This window comes from Falco naumanni, chromosome 7 (assembly GCF_017639655.2).
Source record: "Falco naumanni isolate bFalNau1 chromosome 7, bFalNau1.pat, whole genome shotgun sequence".
Taxonomy (NCBI): Eukaryota; Metazoa; Chordata; class Aves; order Falconiformes; family Falconidae; genus Falco; species Falco naumanni.
Genome location: NC_054060.1, coordinates 71,796,819 through 71,817,376, shown reverse-complemented (window position 1 = coordinate 71,817,376; position 20,558 = coordinate 71,796,819). Strand labels below are relative to the sequence as shown.

General features: G+C 47.9%; 2 protein-coding genes across 3 annotated transcripts in view; one reads left to right on the top strand and one right to left on the bottom strand.

The window, feature by feature from the left end:
* The window catches only part of LTK (leukocyte receptor tyrosine kinase), a 105,259-nt gene extending 86,038 nt beyond the window's left edge, over positions 1–19,221 (top strand). The window contains exons 23-29 of the mRNA XM_040601501.1: positions 1,000–1,129; positions 3,498–3,595; positions 6,096–6,188; positions 6,813–6,914; positions 8,283–8,417; positions 8,794–8,884; positions 9,632–19,221. Coding sequence (XP_040457435.1) covers positions 1,000–1,129; positions 3,498–3,595; positions 6,096–6,188; positions 6,813–6,914; positions 8,283–8,417; positions 8,794–8,884; positions 9,632–10,408 — 1,426 coding nt within the window. The 3' untranslated portion in view covers positions 10,409–19,221. The remainder of the gene's footprint in view (positions 1–999; positions 1,130–3,497; positions 3,596–6,095; positions 6,189–6,812; positions 6,915–8,282; positions 8,418–8,793; positions 8,885–9,631) is intronic.
* Positions 17,737–20,558, bottom strand: part of ITPKA (inositol-trisphosphate 3-kinase A) — a 38,495-nt gene continuing 35,673 nt past the window's right edge. The window contains exons 7-8 of one of the 2 annotated variants that reach the window (XR_005828870.1): positions 19,125–19,710; positions 17,737–19,023 (exon numbers count right to left, since the gene is read on the bottom strand). Coding sequence is in view for 1 of the 2 variants with exons in the window: in XM_040600621.1 (XP_040456555.1) it covers positions 19,507–19,710 (204 nt within the window). In the remaining variant the exon portion in view is untranslated. Of the gene's footprint in view, positions 19,711–20,558 lie in introns of both variants that reach the window. The other variant, XM_040600621.1, reaches the window with a different exon arrangement.

Sequence of the window (20,558 nt, the reverse complement as noted above, 5' to 3'; positions counted from 1 at the left end):
AGTCTTGGAATTTACTTCATTAATCCAAATCCAGAACCTTAAAACAATAGTATAGTCAAGGATGACTTTAAAATAGTAGTATAGTGAAGGTTAATGGTAAGTGATCAGAATTTATGCATTTTTAATTTGTGCAACAAAGAAGTTCCTCTTCTCATTGTCTGGCCGAGCTCATGTGTAGATGCTGGTTTTCTGCTGTTAAGGCATGAATCTCACGACAGTGTCGCTTCCTAAAGTCTTCGAGACCTTTGGCAGCTGAGCAGGAGGTAACACTGATGTATAGGATTTTAGAGCAATTTCAATCGATTGCAGAGTGCTTTGATTCACTTAGTAGCACGTGATTCTCTTCCCTAGCTTCCTTTCCATTTTTAGTTCCTGTGTTATCCAGGTAATCGTTATCCAAGGGAAGATGCTGCTTCCTAATGACCGAGTCTTACTGAGCTTCTTGACAATCTCAGTGTCCTTTTGTAAGAGGCAGAAAGCCACCACGTAAGCAGCTGGTGCAGTAGGTATTAGCCGAGTCCCTCTTTGGCAGAGTAGATACTGAGCTGAGTCCACCAAACTAGACAGATGTATACTTAAAATAACCAATGCTGAATTAAAATCCCCATCGGTCAGGGTTCTGTTTCACAAACACCAGTAATATTTGTGTATTTGAGGTGCTAAGCTTCCTTTTCCCTCTCATGTCACCCCCATCTTTCAGTCAGTGTGTCCCTTAGATTCCCCCTTCACAGGCAGAAGGCTCTGCTCTACTGTCAGCTTTTCACATCTGTTGAAAGCTTTTCAGAGGCAAAGCCAGGCAGCATAGCCATGGTCACGGGCTGGCATGGTCCGGGGGGCATTTCGATACGGCTGGAGTAGGAATTTGCCTGGTAACATGCTCTGCTTCAGGATTTGCTCCGATCCAGGTTGTCAGAGCTCCAGGCACAGTGAGCGTGATGGCTGTTGGCCAGGTCCTGACGCTGTCTTTCTCTCCCCTGGTGCTGTGATCCTGGATTCCAGCAAGTTCAATCACCAAAACATCGTGCAGTGCGTCGGGGTTAGCCTTCAGACGCTGCCTCGCTTCATTCTGCTTGAGCTCATGGCTGGAGGAGATATGAAGAGCTTTCTTCGGCAGAATCGACCCAGAGTGGTGAGAGAACTTCCCTGCTAGACTTGTGGTTGATTTTACTATGCCTGCTTTTCATGATTTTTATGAATTGGATAAAGGCCCTGAAGCCAAGCAGGGCTGTGTATGTGTCCCAGCCCCTACAAACTTCAGGATACATACATCTGTCCGCTGGACGTAAGCAGATGGTCAGTGAGAGAAAATGAAAGCAGCGCCAGAAACATAGTAGCAGTCTATTAGTAACTGAGGAGGAAAGAGTAAAATCCTGTCCTGCCGTTCCAGAGTTCTCTGCCAACTAGACTACAAATTACGGGGCTTGCTTTCCTCAACGTCTGCCTTGTTTTCTGTGCGCCGGGATGGTGCGCAAGGAGCTGAAGTTCCGACACTGAGAGGCAGTAACAGGAATTGGTAGCACGAGGTCCCCAGCAGGTGTGCATCAGCACCATATGGAGATGTATAAAAACTAGTTGAAGAGCTGAGCCTGTACACGGTAGCACTGTGACAGGGATTTAAGTCAATGCAAATGAAATTATCAAGTCAAATACTTTTGTTTAAGAAAACACCACTTTTATGAAAGCTGTTGTGAGGGTTTTTGCAAATTATCTCTGATTTCTAATACAATATTAATGCCAACCAAGTATGATGAATAATTGGAATTAATTAGTTTCAGTGTTCCTATAATGAATAGCTGCTTCCAGGTACATGTTCTTCTGAACAGTGTGATCCTGGGCACCTCTGTTAAATAAGTATATATCTCTTGAGTGGAGGCTTCCAAAAAAAAAAAAAAAAAAGAAGAAGAGTTAGGCCTGATGCTGTTACTCCCTGCTGTACTGAGGTGCCTGTGCTGGCTGCCGGCAGGGCCGGGGGTGGCTGGCTGGTGCCTCATGCGCTCCTACACCGCATGCTGCAGTTGCACAGCTGCTTCTCCACACACACGTGCACCCCAAATAGTTATGACCATACAGCTTCACGTGCACATGCTCCTGTGCTGGTAGTAACGTGTTGAAAGGTTGAGCTTAACCTCTTCCTCGTACAGGAGTAAATATACTAATTAAACGCGCTTACAGCACCCAGATGGAGGAGTTTGTATATCTTTAGTTTGGGCATTTGTAGTGAAATTGGTACAATTTCTGTGAGCAGATAAAGCCTGTGGGCAGCAGAGAATAATAAATACTTTTATCTGAATATTATGTATAGTTGTAATATAAAGAACTGTTTTTTTAAATATGATGTGAAACCAAACCTGCCGCTATGTTAGCCGGTGTGCTCGCGGATAGCAAATACAATAGTCCAGGTCCCCTCAGCACTGAAAAACCTGCTCCCCGTGCACCTTTTCTGAACACAGAACTGGCCCCAGCATTAACGGGTTTCACCACAAGTGTCCCTGGCTACAGGGAAAGGGCACGTCCACCCGCCTCTTCCGACAGAGGCATCCCAGAGCAGGGAGGTCTGGACGCCTGGGGTTCGATTTCCCCTCCTTGCTCCTCGTTTCCTCTCCAGAAATGCCTGCTTATGGCTGTCAAAGTTCTCCCGGGCAGATATCCAAGCACTTTGTATAATAATTTGCCTGGCCAGTAAAAACAGTGCTCAGTGGCTGTAGTGTATGTTACATGGTTTGAGCATGAGAAATTACAGCAATAACAGCATCCAGAAACAAAAGCAGCCTTTTCAAGAACAATTTATTCGATATCTCTTGGGCTTTTGATCAGCAGTGTAGTAATTCCTCCCCATCCTTGCTGAGAGCAGTACAGAAGTTCCTGGAGAAACACCGAGGAAATTTCCCTGTGGGGAAGTAAACATGGGATGTATGATAAGCAGGGCTTATGGGATGAAGATAAGCAGGGCTGCTGGAGAGGGGCTGCTTCGCTGCTCTTAGTGAGGGGAGCGGGTGGTGAGGGGCTGGTGCGGTCCCGCAGCCCCGCGGCTCAGCATCCCGCCCGCCGCGCTCCGAGGGCTCTGCCCCTCCCCACAGCGGGTGGGGGACGCTGCCCGCCCGCATCCCGCGCTCCCCCCGAGGTTCATGTGCTAATTGCTGTAGAAAACTTACTAACTCTTTAGCGGTGTGTGGGATGCTCTCTCCCCCCCCACCTGCGAAGGCCGTTTGGCTTCCGATGTCCCGCAGCCGGGCCCAGCGGGGCTGATCCCCGCACCGGGGCTGCTCGGGCCAGGCCCTGCGTCCCTGGGCGCTGCTCGGGGAGGGGAAGGGAAACCTCAGCGTCGCTTGGCTTAAACAGGAGTTTTTCTTTTCGCTTTGGTCTGCTTATGCTCCTCCCTGCTCCCACCTGGCCCCGCGGGTACGCCTCTGCCTTACCGCCCTGCCCGCTGCGGTGTCCCCGCCCGGCCCGTGCCCTGCGCCGCTCTTCCTCCCTCGCCGGCCCGCCGCCTCCCCCAGAACCAGCCGTCCACGCTGGCCATGCAGGACCTGCTGAACATCGCCAGGGACATCGCCTGCGGCTGCAGATACCTGGAGGAGAATCATTTCATCCACAGGTGAGGCGAACGGCCCCTTCTGGTGTGGCCCGAGGGCGACGGGCTCACGGGTTACACAGAGCACGGCGTTTCCCCTGCCAGCACGGGCTCGGGCTCGGCTGTCCGGGCTGGTCCCACTGGTCTCACTGGTTTGCGGTGGAGTCAGGCCGTGCTCTGCCCTTCGGGCTGCGGGGGGCGAGGAGAGCCCCGTCCTCCCTCCCCGGGGCGGGCTGCGGGGCGGGCGGGTGTGCGGGTGGGTCTGCGCCACCAGGGGGCGGTGTCGCCCGTGGGAGCCGCTGAGGCGCGGCGGCCGCTGCGCCCCCCGCCCGGCCAGCACGGGGGAGGGGGGGCTGGTCGCGCCCCTTTCTCCTCGTTCGCAGAGCAAAAAAAATGTTGAGGTGGCAGGCGTCAAATATAATAAATAATACATTTATTTTATAATAAACTTATTATATGTAAATTTATTTTATAAATAATCAAATAAGGCGAGTGTTATCGAAGATGTAAGGGTTATTGTATCTGTGTATCTATACAACGTGTGTATATTTGGGACTGTTGCTTTTTAAAGTTCCCAGTCAGATACTGGGCTCCTTTGCTTCTGGTGAAGAGCTGCTTCAGCACGCCATGTCCCAGGCACCACGTGCGCCCGGCTGCTGGGTGGTACTGGCCGGCTGCTGGGTGGTACTGGCCGGCTGCTGGGTGATGCTGGCCGGGGTGGGCTCAGCCCTGCTGTGCGGAGCCGGGGGCGGCCGGCGCGGGAGGGTGGCATGAGCAGCTGGGAGCTGTGTGGGGGGCGCCTGGCTTCGCCCCACACGGGCCACCTGCAGGGAGCAGAGGGGCAGAGCTGGGCACGAGGGGCAGGGACTGGGGAGACTGCGGGGAACGAGTGCCAAGCAGCAATGGGAGCAAAAAGCCATGACGTGGGGGTACGGGATATGTTATTGCCTCATGGTTAGAGCATCTGAGGAAGTTTTCAGCCTCCTTCATCCTGGAACAACAAATCAGATCCTCTGAAGAAAGGGTTAAACTTTTCTGCCCTTAAAAAAGAGGAGCAGTAAAAGCATGTCACAAGTTTTGACTCTTGGATCTTTTAAGTACCTGAGAGGATCCGTATTCTAATTGGAAACTTTAAAGTTAATCACTACAGCATTACTTGTTAACAACCCTTACTGTAATAGCAATGTCCTTCACCAGCCTCTGCCCGCCTGATCTGCTGAGTTTATGACCGGGACAGATTTTGATTGCTGCCAGAAGTCCAATAGAAACGGCACAGACTTTTTCTCCACAGGTGCTTTATAAAACCAATTTTCCTTCCTCCTGTCAGGTAGATGTTCCCTGGTTTTCTTATTGTAGGTCACTGAGCCCAGCAGCCATCACACACAGCTTGTAACGCTGGTCCCAAGGGGACAGGTCAGCTGTCACTGCCCAGGGTTGATCTCCATTTCAGGAAAGAGATGGAAGAAACGTGCTTGAGTCTTTTAACAGCAGCATAGCTCTTTTATAAAAGGCTCTGGGTCAGTTTTTGCACTGTTGGATCTATGGTATAGGCGACCTGGGAAGGGACTTGTTTTGGTTTAGCCTCAGTTCAGGAAACAAGTGCAGGAGAACCGTGCTCAGCTCCTGCGCCTTAGTGCTGCTCGGAGCCGGTCGGGAAGGGGAGGTTCTCGCTGCGGGCAGCAAGTACCCTGGGGGAAAAGTGGCCTAGTGGGGCTGTGGAGATGTCACCAAGGGCAGGTCTTGTCTAGGAGTCACAGCTGCTGATGGAAGAGAAAGCTGAGCTTGGCTTGCAGATCTGGAGGGATTTTTCAGGGCTGGCAGTGGGAAGAAACATGAGTTGTTCAAGGAGCTCCTTTTTCTTGGCAGCGAACAGGACACCCCCCCCCAGTGCTATGATTTTTAATGAATTTCTTTTCAGAATGCGTATTCGAGATGAACACAAATCCTTCAGTCTTGGCCACATAGTCATTGCTGCCACTCGTCACAGGCTACACCTGCCCCAGCAGCTGGCTGCTCCCATGTGTAGTTTTGCTTGGCTCCGCCGCAGGTAGCAGGAGCAGCAAAGCAACACTTTACCAGATCTGGGTCTACACGGACTTCCCAAGCAGCTTACCAAGATTACCCAACAGCATCACATCTGTAACTGATGGAGACACTGCTGCAATGCTGCTCTTCTAAAAAAAATTACAGCAAGAAAGAAATCTGTCATAATGTGGTTGAAGCAAAAGAGGTTGGGTCTGTCCCTGGTCCAACACTGACCCTGTTTTCTGCCTTAGTGAAAGGAGACGGGAGCGGGCAATGTTTGGAAAACGCTGGGTAGAAAATGTAATGGAAATGCAGTTTAAGAATTTTGGTTAATGAAGATGATAATGTAGCTAGCTGGCTTCATTTCTTATTTTTAATAAGCTTTTCTCATTTGTGTAAAGGTGACTTGGCTAAGGTTTGCAGGACTGTATCTAATCTTTCTTTATTCCTTTAGCTATTTAAGAGTTTAGAATTAGATTATTATTTTTTTTTTTTAAAGAGATATAGCTGCAAGGAATTGCCTTTTGACCTGCACTGGAGCAGGACGAATAGCCAAGATCGGTGACTTTGGGATGGCGAGGGATATTTACAGGTAAGTGAAAGGCCATTTCAGTCCTGTGAGTAACTCGGTAATCTGTATCATTTTGACTGGTGTGAACTGCCTCATGGTGTCTGAAGCAGTGGAACATCTGTTATGTGTCTGGATTTGATTACGGGTTAACTCATTGGAGTGAACAGGCTGTACACTAACACATCTGTGCCCACTAGCCGATATGCTTCAGCTGTGTTTATTCCAGACTGGGCCCCAGGGAACGCTGCAATCGCATGTGGACACTAAACCAAGCATAGGCAAATTTATTAGCTAGTTGATTATAAATAATCTCAAATTAAAGAAAAAATAAAACAAAACCAAACCCCAACCAAAATTCTCAGTTTATGATGTCAAGAAAACTTGCTGCACCAGCACAGTGTGCGAAGCACCGGCAAATTGGATGTCTTCAGCTGTGCACCTACAGCACCCTGGGATCCCACCCCAGCTGCCGCGGTAGGAGGTACTGCGGCCGTGCGCTCTGCGTGGGGGTGGCTTCTCGTTTTTCCCTCTTGGCCCCCATTGCTGCATGCAATCCCCAGCTGCTGTTGCTGTGGTGAGAACAGCTTTTATATATCTGAGCCCTTTCCAACCGTGTGATATCCTCCGCGCGTTTTCTCTTCCCAGAGCGAGTTATTACCGCAAGGGAGGCAGAGCCATGCTTCCTGTCAAGTGGATGCCACCAGAAGCTTTTCTAGAGGGCATTTTCACCTCCAAGACCGACACCTGGTAACAAATGTCTTTTAATCACTTCTGCTACTCAGTGATAAGGGTAAGAAATGTACTGCTTGAGAATAAAAAAGTCTGTTCGACAGGAACCTTAAAAAAAGGTCAGAATTTCACAGAATATTAGAAGTCTTCCCTTCTCAACAGAAGTACAGCTGAAGGATTCTGAATGAATTAAAAAATCTAATGTAAAAGGAGGTAATAAAAGTTCACTATACATAAATGTAGAGTATCATGTTTAGATTCCCAAGAAGTCTCAGTTAAAAATCAAAATGCCATCAGACATTTCCCTCAACCCTCAGGATCTGCCACTCAGTTTCTATCGGTGACACAGCCCGCTTATCTGTCTTGTAAATGACTCTCTATGTACCACCTAGGATTACTCTTTCGTATAATTTCTTTTTGTTCTGTATAAAATGACAGCAGATTTAATCAAAGTCCTTGCTGGTTGCTGAGGAAACAATATTTATATATCGGTTCCTCATATAACTTGATCCGTCTTTGAAATCAGCACCCCCAGCAGCAGCACGTGCAGGCGTGGGGGGGGGAATCTTTCCCTCTCCCCGTCCCGCAGGGTCTCCGCAGGGTGTGCTGAGCCGTTCCCTCAGCACCACGCTGACCCAGCTTCCTGAAGCTCTTGGTGGTGCTGCAAGAGAAGGGCTTGCTTGTTGGCATCCCACTGTCAGCAGCCGGTACTAAATGTTGTGAAGGGAAGTGCTACAGTTGCCGCAATAGGCCATTGTAAGTGAAAAGTACTGGAAATTTCTTCCACCTTTGCAGCAAATGGTGACTGTTACAATTCTGACCCTGCTGAAGCCTTGTCAGAACTCCCTGGACTGCCCTGGGTCTGTCACATGTAACTTCCAGTGGCACTGCCACACTGACCCACAGATGTCAAGAAGGAGAGCAAGGTACCAGGACAAAAAATAAGTGCTGCTGCCTTTCGGTTTCACTGGCTGGCTCTTACTTGGTTTTGTTCTTGAACATCCTATTCCCAAACGCTGACTCAAACCTCTCGAGCCTTCCCAGGCCAGGTGGGAATCGCCATGCCAGACCCGACAGTCAGCCCATCCGTAGGGTAGGGTGCTCCGGCGATGCCTGCTCTGACATAACAAATGCAGCAGAAGGAACATTTTCAGTTATTCACGTATTTTGAAACCTCTGCAAAGCTAGTTTTGGAGCTTGAGCAAAGGTTTTGATTGATTATTTTTTTGTATCAAAGTTGACTCATAATCACGCTAATTGTACATTACTGTGGTTGGCCTACAGCTTCGGAAGGTTGGCGCTGTGGTGTTACCTACGTGGCTTCATGCCGGGTTTGTGGAGCACAAAGCAAACCTAACTGGTATTGTTGGCTGCTCCCTGACACAGGTCCTTTGGTGTGCTGCTTTGGGAGATTTTCTCTCTAGGCTACATGCCCTACCCCTGCAAAACCAATCAGGAAGTGCTGGAATTTGTCACCAGTGGAGGAAGAATGGATCCACCAAAAAACTGTCCGGGACCAGTGTAAGTACTTCCTTACTCCCACAGCCCAAGGGACAGTGGGTGGCAAACAGGTTAGACAGAGGCAACTAGACGCCCTTAGCCAGGGAATGGTATTGCCCCAGGGTCGGGGGGTAGTTTGGAATGTCTCTTGAGCCACTGCCTCCTGTACAGAGCCTAGAGCACTCTGGGATTTGCTGGAAGTAGTGGTCCCCTAATGGCTTGGGATCCAAGGATGCAGAAATGACATGGCCAGTTTTGCGCCCCTCCATTGGGCCCTGCACCAAGTGCAGTTCCTCTGGACCCATGGTCACTTCATACTGGAACACATTTGGCATAATTACCTTTCTTGATCAATACTTCTTTTTTTTTTTTTTTTTTTTTTTCTTCTTATGTTAAGGTACCGGATCATGACACAGTGCTGGCAGCACAGCCCAGAGTATCGGCCAAACTTCTCCACCATCCTGGAAAGAATCAAGTATTGCACACAGGTATTGTTCTTTGGTTACCCAGGTGGATGGTAATCCATGGACTGCCATGGATTGTCCAAGAGCAACTAGATTTAGTGCCCAAAACAAGTGAAGAGTCCTGCCGGGCTGAGTGGATTCCTTTCCCATTTGTGGTGGTGCTGCTGGCTCAGCTGCTCTTTTAATTTGGGTTTTCTGGTATCTGCCTTCACTCTCCCACCTTCAGCCCAACCGAAATGAGATTATACTGCTCCTGAGCAGGTGGATGCTTTCAGCTCTCAGCTTGTTCAGTAGCAAAATGTCCTCAATTTTGTGATGGAAAGGTGTTAAGAATCTCTTTTAGGGTCCATATTCTGACCTTGCCTAATGCTGCTCAGAAGCCATAGCTGAACTGGTGTGGAGTGGAGGGAGGGGATGAGCTGGCACAGTGAGTTCATCATCTGGGAGCATTTTACAGCTACAGGGCTGGATTCAACCTCCCAAGGGAGGAATTATAGACTGGTGACCCCAGCTTAGCTGCTGATTTCAGTAAAGCACAGCCCCTGCCCAAAAGGAGCATGTAAATGAGAGAGCATCTCTGCAAGCCCTGTGAGCGTGTGATACCCAGGGGGCACAGAGCATCTTGTGTGGCATGCAGAAATATCGCCCAAACCTGATGGCAGCCTCTGCCAAAAGCTTTTTCACTCTCATCGCTATTTCTCTTAAAACGCAGCGGTGACAGTCACCCCGGGGGTGCTTGGGGTGTAACAGATTCTGGTCTCTCTTTTTCAGGACCCTGATGTGATCAACACTGAGCTGCCCGTGGAGTGTGGCCCGGCGCCAGAGGATGAAGGGGGTATGGTCGTGCGCCCCAACATTTCCAGTGGGGTGGTGCCTCTGTTGGTAAGCCCTTCTCTCACTCCTCAGACCACGCCTGAAGCGCTGGGCTCCCAGCATGCCGGACACAAACTTGTCCAGTGTCCCCAGGAGCTCCTGGTGGAGACCCTGAGCAGCCGGGCTGCCCGAGGGCCCAGCCTGCCATGCCTCAGTGATTTCAGCAGCGGGTCCTGCTTCCAGCAGACCTCAAACCAGAAGGTGGAGCTCAGCAATCCACCCACTCACAGACTTAAAAACAAAACAAAAAATCTTTGGAACCCAACCTATGGATCGTGGGTGCTAGACAACATCTGTCACTTCAGCCCCAACTCCAAGCTCAAAGCAGCTCCAGAGCGGGAAGATTCGGGTTTTGATGGGAATTGCAGTTCTTCTCCTAGCTCTCGGGCATCTCCAGCGTCTCCAAGTCGAAGCAACTGCCCTCACCTGGGTATCAGTGGGATTGAACTGGTGAAACTCCAGGCGTTCCCCTGCGGCAACGTAAATTATGCTTACGATGACCTGTGCTGCAGCAGTGACCACCAGCCTTCAGCTCTGGCAGAGGCCGGAGCAGCTGTGCTAAGGAGCTCCAGTCTGCACAGGGATGAAAAGCCTTTTTATAAAGCAGAGAAAACAGTGAGAGAGAGGGACTCTGGTCTGTCTTTGTCAGATGACCTGAGTGTAACGCCAGTATAACAGAAACGGTTCTTCCAAAGCTGAGGGAATGTCTGGAAGGACTGCTTCCTATTTCACTTACTTCCTCCCTTCAAGTTCCTTGAGATGGGTGATGTTTCAACATCAGCAACGTTCTGCTTCCTCCTTCTACCTGCCAGACCCCCAGATCGTTACAGACAGTTGCGTTTCTATCTCTGTCCATCGAATGTGTTCCACTGAACCAGCTTCGAGGTGGAGAACAGTGGCACCGCTGCTCTGATTCAGCATATGACGCTAATGAACGGACTCCTCCTCAGTCTGCTCAAGTGAAGAGAAACGGACCTACCCTCCACCCGCAGCATTTGGATGGAAATAATGACCAACACAGGTTGTGCTTCCTTCTGACCCTAGAAACCAAACCCGCATGCTGTGCCAGCAGCAACCACCCTGCAAAGGCTGCTGTGGTCCTGAGAGCTTTTTACAGTTCTGATGACTTACTGATGATGCTTGTGCACTGTAAGGGAAGTAACTAAATAGCAGCCACTTTTGCATCTGTTTTATGAGCAGACCCTGCAGACAAAGATGAAAATGAAGGTACTGTTTCCATTTTAAGCAGTAGGAGGGATGAAAAAAAAAAAATCCAGACTCCTCTGAGCATGTGCTTTGAAAACAGGCAATGAAGAGGAAAACATATTTACTATTAAAAAAACCAAAACACCTTGGTGGAGCTAATAGTATCCCTTTGAATAGTGAAGGAAATGTGCTCCCTGCCTCATGGTGTCTTCTTCCTCCCAGCTCCTGGCATGGAAGGGACAGGTGGTTTTTCGAGAAAGGGTGAGCTGCATGGCGTGATGAGAAACTGACTGTCTCTCTCTTTAATGGGCTTTACTTGGGATGAACTTCGTTTTTGTAAGTACTTCAACATCCAGCAGTACTTCCCTGTGCGATGTTGGTAAGCATTAAGCTGAGGTTCTCTGGTAACTGTTGAGCGTTTGGTGCGCTGGAGCTCTTGGCTTGAGCACCTGCTCCTCTGCGCTAGAAACCAGGTAATGGAGGGGAGGGCAGAGGGACGGGGAGCCTGGTATGGCACGGAGCCCTTCGCGCAGGGAGGCAGAACGGCTCAGCCATTTGAGAAGGCTGAAATCGTGACTTGGCTCCACACACCCGAGCAGGTCGGCATTCCTTCTCACCTTGCAAGCGTACAGACCCGCTGGTAGTTGTCATGTCTTTGGAAGGCAGCTCGTTTCTAAGACTTTGTTCTGTTGCTTAAGGTCTAAACTGATGTTTACTGGTTAAAGCCTGAAAAATAGGAAACTGAAAAATTAAATTGGGTATTTATTTGGATAAATCCAAATAATTTGGATTAAGCCTGAACGGCCTCAGAGACATTCTGTCCTTGTCCCACTCCTGAATGTTGCCCTGCCAGCCTATAGTGGCAAACGGACATGTAAGAGGGGGTACGGCGGGGTGCTGGCAGGCTGCCTGAGGGGAGAGTCCCTGCTGATCACCCGCACGGCCAGTCGGAGTGTGGGCTGGCAGGAGGGTTTGCTCCGACCACGCAGGCTCCCTGTCCCCAGCGTCGCTCGGGGATGGACATGGCTGCGATGCAGTGAGGGGAGTACAGAGTGAAGGCTCTGAACCCATCTCGAGTGACATGCGTCCTAGTGCGGGTTTGTGCCTGGTGGTCTGACTTTGTGTCTGTTGCACGCTTCCGACAGTTTTAGGGCTTTGGCTCTAGAGTGAATAGTTTTATATACCGTCATGTCCAGACCTGAGTGGTGACAATGGCCACCCCTCAGTAATGACCCGTATGGTATGGAAATAATTCCAAATCCATGTTGTGCAATGACAGATGCTCAGGACAGGGGGGTCCCGCTGTGCACGGGCAAATTCCAGGAGTGGCGCAGGGGCTGAAGGGCTTAGTGGCCAAGGGAGATGGTTGCCTTTCCCTCACGCCCTTCTTTCCATTTCACCTTCACTTTAGCTCTCTGGCTTCTCTCATATTTAGCTCAATGTCTGTCCTATCTTATGTCCAGGAGCCGCTACAGCTCAGCTCAGCTGGATGAGGCAGGAAAGCCCAGTTAGCAGGAAATTTCCTCATTCTTTCCTCTAACAGTTTTGGTCACGTTTCAGGCTGGTCACCTCTGGAACATGCTAGTCAATAAGTACATCTACTCTTAGCGATCTAGAATAACAGCAGTTTATCAACAACATCCTTACCTCTCAGATTATGTTAGCCCTACGGTTTATGCATGAGTAGGTTTTGCTTCAAAGGTGAGCTTCAAACCCTCCAACAGCTGGGACCGGGCAGCAGCAGCTCAGCCCCCTCCTCCCTGCACGCGGGGTAAGGCCAAGCAGAACGCAGAGCTCCCAGTTCAGCTGCAGCGGGCAGGGGCCGGACCCCTGTCCAGGCTCTGTCCCGAGCACAGCGCTGGGCTCACGGCCACGCTTTCGCGTGTGACTCTGCTTTCAGTTCTCCTTAGCCACCGGCACGGGTGGGAAATGGGTGGTAAGAGAGAGGGGTGAGTACTGACTTGTTCCGAAGCCGTGGAACCTTACACCACCTTCCCTTCCTGCAGACTTCTTAGATTCAGTCGCAGGCACAAGAGTTCTGTCCTTCTCGTGGAAATGCCTGTACCTCCCCTAAGATTCCAGCGGGAAGCCGGCAGGATCCCTGCTGTACATACGGCTACCCAGCTTCAGCTGCTGCTGTTTTCCCCCTACACAGCACCTGCCTCAGCGTAATTCACAAACCTAGAAAGGCCACTCATGATAAAACTAGGTAAGGCATTGAAAAGCGACGGGAGAGCACAGCTCTATTGCCAACGCCACAGGCAGCCTGGGCTGCAGCTATGCCTTCACGTTATAAACAAAATGCCAGTTCTTCAGTCCAGCACTTTGGACAAATACCTGGTTTTACGGCATAGCTGCGTCAAGGTACGTATTTACAGGAAGAATATAGACAAAGCTGCACTGAGCCAGAATAAAACTCCATCCTCCCCCTGTCTAACCCCTAAGGGTGACCAACAGTGGGGTGTTGAAGGGCAGCTGTAGGAGTAGTGATTATTTATTTGCTAGAGCTACTTCACTGGTTTACAACAGCACATAGCTCAGGGATGTACTGAGCCAGATGCAGTGTCTTGTAACAAGACAGAACATGGAGCTGCACATATACCAAAGGGGCACTAAAAGAAAGAGACAGGAATTTTAAAAGAATCTGCATTAGCAACCTAAGTTTTATATAAGGTCTTAACTCCCTCAAATGGAACTAAAGGTAAACCGTCTTCTGTCAGCACAGTTGCCGTGAATCTTTGAGCTGCAAGTTTTTCTGTGCACATCTGATGTCTTAGCTGCTTTTCAAAAACCCACACGAATAATGAATTTTAAAATAATATCCTGGAGCTAATGTAATAAAATGCTAATGTACCTCCTGTTGTGATGCTGAAATGCTACATGCTGTCCAAGCTATATTATCTAAAAAGAAAAATAACAATCGCAACGACATGTACTACCACCGTCAGTCCTACAATGCTGAGACTGAAACTTACTGTTCAGACAACCACAGGTTTCACAGTGCTCAGTTGCTACCATTTAAAAATATAACTGGCTTTAAACTGTTTTTAGGGAGACGCTTTTAGTGCATAATCAATAAGTTGAACCCACAGAGTCAAAATCAGATTACTTTGGCAACTGAAAGGCAAAATCCGATTTTGTTTCCTAGACGAATGACATGAGCTGGAGATCTGGGATTAATTCAGTTCTGTAATCCACGTGAAAAATCTTCCAGTGCTTCCCTACTGGAGAATCAGCCATTTATGGGATTATTATTGATTGCCCTTCATGACTGGTGTCTTGTCTTTTCACACATGACCAACTTGGTTTTAGATTTGTGTGTATATAGTTGGGTCTTTTTTTCTTCTGGGCTCAGCATTGGCACTATATGTCGCTTCATACAACCTCATACCTACATCTTAAAGAGGGGGCTGAGTAACAAAAGATGAAATAATGCAAATTTCCATTTGGCTTTCTCTGCTTTCTTTTCACATTTGTTGATATTCTTGCTTCTGATCTCTTAGTTATTTTTTCTCTCCTCGACTGAAGTGTTTTATATCTTTACCTTCCCTTTAAAGAAAGAGAATTTTTAACGGCTCAGATTTAAGGTGTCCCCCTCATACCAACCCTTTTCCTGAGGTAAGTTCTCCACTGATTTGCCAGCAGGCAGGTGCGCACTAAGAAAGCTTCACAAGTCTAATGCAATGGAGGTAACTGACTCCACTGCCAGTGCCTCCCCCTACTTACCCAAAAGAGAAGACGCTGCTCCTGGGAGTATTTGCACCCCACACCGTGCCAGCCAGGGACCACACTTCCTCAGACCCCCAGCCGCAGGGCTTGGCGAGGCAGCTTCTCCTGCAGGCACGGCTGTGCTCTCTCCTCCTGGCCGCCTGCCCTTTCCAACCCAAGGCAGAGAGCTTAGGCGTAACGTCACTGACATCTTCCCGTCTCGCCACACCACTTTTTAACTGAATTGGTTTTGATTTGGCATTACCCTGGACGATGGCAGCACTTCTGGCCAACTCACCTTTCTGGGTGACTGCTGTACATCAGTAGATGACTCGCCTGCTTCTATGCAATTTAAAGCTGGACACGTGTATACTTCTATATTTGCAACACGAAATAAAGAGACGCTAATGGTGCCAATTTGTTTCCCTCTCTGCTAAGTACCCTTTGCACACAGGTAAAAGGACAATGTCTTGCTGGAGAAGTGCTGTCAGTCCTGGAAGTTTGACTGCTTCTTCCCCGCTGCCTCACAGCACCACACTGCTCCGCCAGATGCCTTCTGATGCACCATTTTTTTATATATGGTAGGCTATGAGGCTATGAATGGAAATTTTTGAGACAGAGTTTACCTCAAAGGGAGCCGTCAAGCTCTGTGTGGATTGGGTTCTAAGGCAAACGTACTAATAGGTTTCGGAACCAAGTTCCAACGTTAGCTTCTAGATGTATTAGAACTGGGTTTGGTTTAGGAAATAATTAGATACTAAAGACTAAAAACACAAGAAACACTCAAATAAATAGGTTTTGTCTCTTCCCTAAGGAAATTACTGAAGAAAAGATGCTACTGCCCTATGACCAAATCACGGTGGATGTCTTTTTTTTTTTTTTTTTCCTTCAGTCTCATTTATTTAGTAGCATACACACTTCAGAGTAACAAACACTCAACCAATACAGTCAATGTCAAAAGTGACCATGGTCAGCATTGCATTGTAGTGTTCAGAACGGATGCAAGTGGATGATACAGGCCATTTGATCTCAGTACCTTAAGAATAACAAATAATAACAATAGCAATAAAAAAAAAATAAAAGGAAGCAAGAGCCCTCTGAGATACTTAAGGGTTTGGTCCAACTCCCACTGAAATCTTTCCCTATTGTAAGAACTGGATCAGATGTTAAGTGAACCCCCCCTTCTAAAATTTTTACCACTTTGGTTAAATGTCATGTGAATTTATATCCTTGTGAGGCCCCCAAACCCATCATTTTAAACTTAGCTGATGTATCTCTTTATGCATGGTGCACCTCCTCCAAAGAATCTCACCGCATCTTGCAATCAGTAATGAAGGACGGCCTCACATCGCTCCTGTGAGGTAAGTAGGTACTACTCCCATCTGTAAAATGGGAATGAAACTGAGGCCTAGGATAGCTGCCAAGGCCAAAAACCCAAGTTACTGACAGGCTGAAGGAGAGGAGTCCTACTGCTAGACTCACACAGAAACGCAGCAGCTACAGCAGTAAGCATCGCTGCATCTAGCGAGTTTAAAGACCTTGGTGCCTAAGTCCGAGGTTAGCTGTTCCGCACCAAGCGCCTCTGGGCCAGCATGTCTCACCACACTGGCAACACGTGCTCTCAGTGTCTCTGGAGCGAGGGACTATGTCAGCAGAGGCATTACCAAGCGTACGTACGTTACTTGTGTGTGAACAAGTACCTTGGTGAGCACGCATCAGCTCTGTGTCACACGCCTGTGCAAAGGCGTCATCGACACTCTGGTGAGCAGAAGCTTATTCAAGGTGGCTCGGGCCACAGCAAGAGAAGGCGGCGCGGCTTCCTCACACCAGCAGGTCGGCGCCCAAGGCCGTGCGGTGCGAGTCAGGTCTGGGAGTGACCCTGCGGCAGCCTGCCCGCGCCCCCAGCCCAGCCCCCCAGCCCCGGGGCACGGCTGCAGGCTGCTAACTGAGAGCCGCCGCCTCTTCTCCTTTCCCGTAGCAGCGGCAGGAGAGCGTGGCTGCTGCCTTCCCAGTCCCTTAGCAAGCCGAAGGCCCTTTCAAAGCTGACGTGCTAGAACTATTCATCAGCTACAATGAATTTCCAGACCAGGGTCCGCTATAGCAGAAGTGGGGTTGTTTCCCCCCCGACCTTTTCAGCTACTGCAGAGGAATGGCTCACGCTCCACGCTCTCCCCCAAGACCACACACTGCAAACCACCCAGGTGCCAGCAGCAGCTGGGGTTTTGAAGCTGCAAGCACTCCTTTAGAGTGCACCAGACATTCTAAAAGTCTGTCTCAAACTCTCAACTGACGTTTGATCATCAACCTTTACTCTCTAAATCTCTCTTCTAGAAAAATGTTACGCTGGTGCAAAAGATTCACATATGTGGCAATAGAAGAAAGAAATTGAATTCTGAAGATTAATTAGGCAAACCACTAATGAATTCTATCACCTTAACAGTCTCATTCCTAACTTTTCTAATTTAATTTTTTATTATGGTAGAGACTGCTTGCAATTGCAGTCTCACAGAAAAGGTATTGTTATTAAAGCCCCCTCGTGAGATCTTACCGACTTCCTATCCTCCTTAAACACTGCTAACCGATGGCTTACCTGATGGCTGCAGGAAAGGAGGGAGAGGGTTTTGTTTGGTTGGGCTTTTTTTAAATTGTATGAAATTCACTGCAGATTAATTCATCATCTCATAGCAGTTCAAAAATTAGGAGGCATCTGGAATGATAATATCTGTGCTTTCTGTTGAAGGCTTGCTGTCATTTCAAAAGAAAAAACAGTATAAACCCTCTGAAACACCCAAGTGGAAAATTCATTAATCATGTACTATAATGAAAATAAAACTGAAAGGGACTCTGGGAGGCCACAGAAGAAGTCTGAATTTGCAGTGAACTGCAAAAAATAATTACCAGTTTCAAAAAACTTCTGTTTTAGGACAAAATGTTCCCACACATCATTACTTCCTACAGAATACCCACTCTATGTCATCTAATTTTTAGGTCACAACTGAGCTTGAATTTTTAATAGTGCTGTTTTGTTTAGAGGTGATGAAAAAAGTCATTAAATCTGACTGATCTCTTGGTACCGTAGTGTGTTATTGAAAGTAACTCCTTTTAGAAATGATTTCAGGCTCTTCAATTCTAATTACAAACGTTATAGATACATTTCATTCCAGAGCTGGACTCTACAGTCTTTTTTTTTTTCTCATGATCACAATTATTACTGAAATAACAGTTTTCCAAAGCATGGAGTCACCTTCATATATCCTAAAGTTCTCAGAATCTCTCCCAAGCACAGGACACCAGCAAAGGACAGCAATTTCCGACCAACATGTGCTACTAGCTCTAAATGTTGGAAAAGCCATTAACAATCAAATAATAATACAAGCCTTGTCCTCATTTTGAAAATTGCATCATCACATTATTGATGTTAAAACCTGGAATGTGAGTGAACATGTGACTACTGATAGTATTTATACGGCTAGTATTTAAAGAACTGTTCAAGCGACTAGAGGCAGCCAACAGAGAAAGTATGTGAAGCCATTACAAGAAATCATTTCAGTCTTTCTTGATTTTAACCCAAACACTGTGAATCTTCTGTGGCTGTGCCTGGGTCACAGCAAAGGAAGCACGAACCACAGATGGTCTGTGATTCCAGACAGCAACTAGGCAATGTGCTGTATTGACATTCCTTCCCCCAGACCGCCCTGAGTTAACAGCTGACACCCTGGTGGAAGGATGCCTGGGAATTATCTCATCATTAGTGTAATGCTGTGAATGCAGACACATTACCTTTCCGACCGCTGTGTCACTCTTTATGCTTAAGTAAGTGGCAGCATCGTATCTGGGCAGGAACATGGCCAAGTAGTCATGTGCATTAGGAGACAGTCAAACCGTGATCTTAAGAGATCACACTGTTTGCTGGCTACTAGTGCGTGCGTGTGTGTGCGCATGTGTACAGGGGTTTCACCTTTACAAACAAACAAGCCTTGGAAAAACCCCCTAGTTCCCTGGTCTGTGTGCAAAAGAGTCCATTACCGATTCTCAGAACTGCAGTTCAGCTGTCAGCGGCCAAATTTGCCAGGCAAGCCAGGCACTTTCCTAACAGCCCATGCAGTCTGAAAGTCAAATGTTTTTGGAGACAATAGGCTGCTATTCTCTCCCTAGAGTATTTGTAATCTCCTGAGAGGCTACATAAAAAGCAAAGGCTGTTCTTGGATAGAAGTGAATCGAGGCTAGGGCAGGGAAGAGGAGGAATAGTCAGTAGCAGTTACCACATCCAGCCACCACAAACTCCTGCCTCCCTTTGCTCCAGGCTTCTTGTGATCATCACCCATTTCCACCTTGTGCACACTGCAACGCAATGCAGCAGAAGTTGTTGGTCCAACCTATAGTGTACACAGGAGGGACGGGACTTTGAATTAGAGGGTAAAAAACACTCTTGCTGGTTTGAAAACTATGCAGTTCCCTGAAAAATGGTTATTCCTACCCTGAATCTCCAAGCACTTGCTCTGGTTCACTAAGAGGTAATCCGGAGTCCCATCTGTTTTCCAGAAATCAGAATTGTTCTGGTTTACCATACAGACCTCTTGACTCATGCTGGTGTGATTCCTGAGTATGGAGTTCTTTGTTCTCTGAGGACCAGTCTGAAGTTAGGCTGGTGCAATACAGACCAGTCTGGAGTTATTTAGGTTCACAGAGGGCCAATGCAAAGTCATTTTGATCACTAACTGCTGGGTTCTGGATGCAGCTCCCTCTGCACCAATGACCTCAGGAGTATGGAAGGGAGTTAAAGGTTTCCTTCTTACTGAGTGATCCCAGTAGAGCAGAAAGTTACAGAGAAGCCCTGCAAGTTTTGTGCCGATCTCAACTCATCTTTCAGTGATGCTTTCCAAGATGCCAATCAAATTGTCCAACCCCAACAAGTACCCATCCTCCCTGTTGCCTTCTTGCCAGGGGATCCTGTGATCCAGTGTCTGCCCATCGGGGAGAAGGGTGGTCTTTCCAAAATCGATCAGCCACACATTGGCGTTCCCACTGCCATCATGTACAAAAAGTAGTGAACTTCCAACGACCTGGAAGACAGATCGAGATGATGTGGTTAAATACACATCTTTAGCTCTCCTCTATCACTTAACACTTCCCAATAAGATGACCTTCTCACCTGTGACCCAACAGACTTTTGGGCTGCACTTACACACAGACAATTTACATGCCCCATTTGACAGTTATATCAATCAGTAACGTGTAAATGGGCATGTAGAGGGGGAAAGGGATCCAGAAGACCAAAAGGAAGAAGAGCAGTTCTCCAGCTCACTTGGCAGCAGGTCTCAATTTGAGCAAATCAGCCAAAGCCAGTGACTACTTTCAAAGAAAGACCATGACTCATGATTAACCAAAATGCCACTAGTGACATGAGGAAATCAACAGGGTAAAATAAAATGCCTGGTCTCAAAATCTTCAGCTGTAACAAGCAGAACTTACAATGCTATGGATGCCTCCTCCACAGCAAAGCATAAAAGGAGAACTTACAGAGCAGAATTATACAGTAAATCCAGTATTATAAAGCCTTTGTTGTCAACCTGCAACTGAATGCTACTGTACCAAATGCAAGCTTCCACACCACCATTCCTCTGTAAAGACTCCCACTGGAACACCCCAAGATTAGAGAAACTGCAGGAAACGGGTAGTAATAAACCATTCCCTGCAGCGGTGAGACCTGTAGGTGCTGGGATGTTATAAAGACGGAAGGATTTATTATTCCTCAACTGTTTTAATCTTCTGTATTGTTGTGATGGAGGCTTTAGGGTATCTGTGTTGGTAACATACATATAGTTTTCTTCTACTAATACAGCAGGCTAATCCAAAGTACATCTGAATGACCAAAGCAAGCAGCAACACACCTCACAGTATTACACTCACT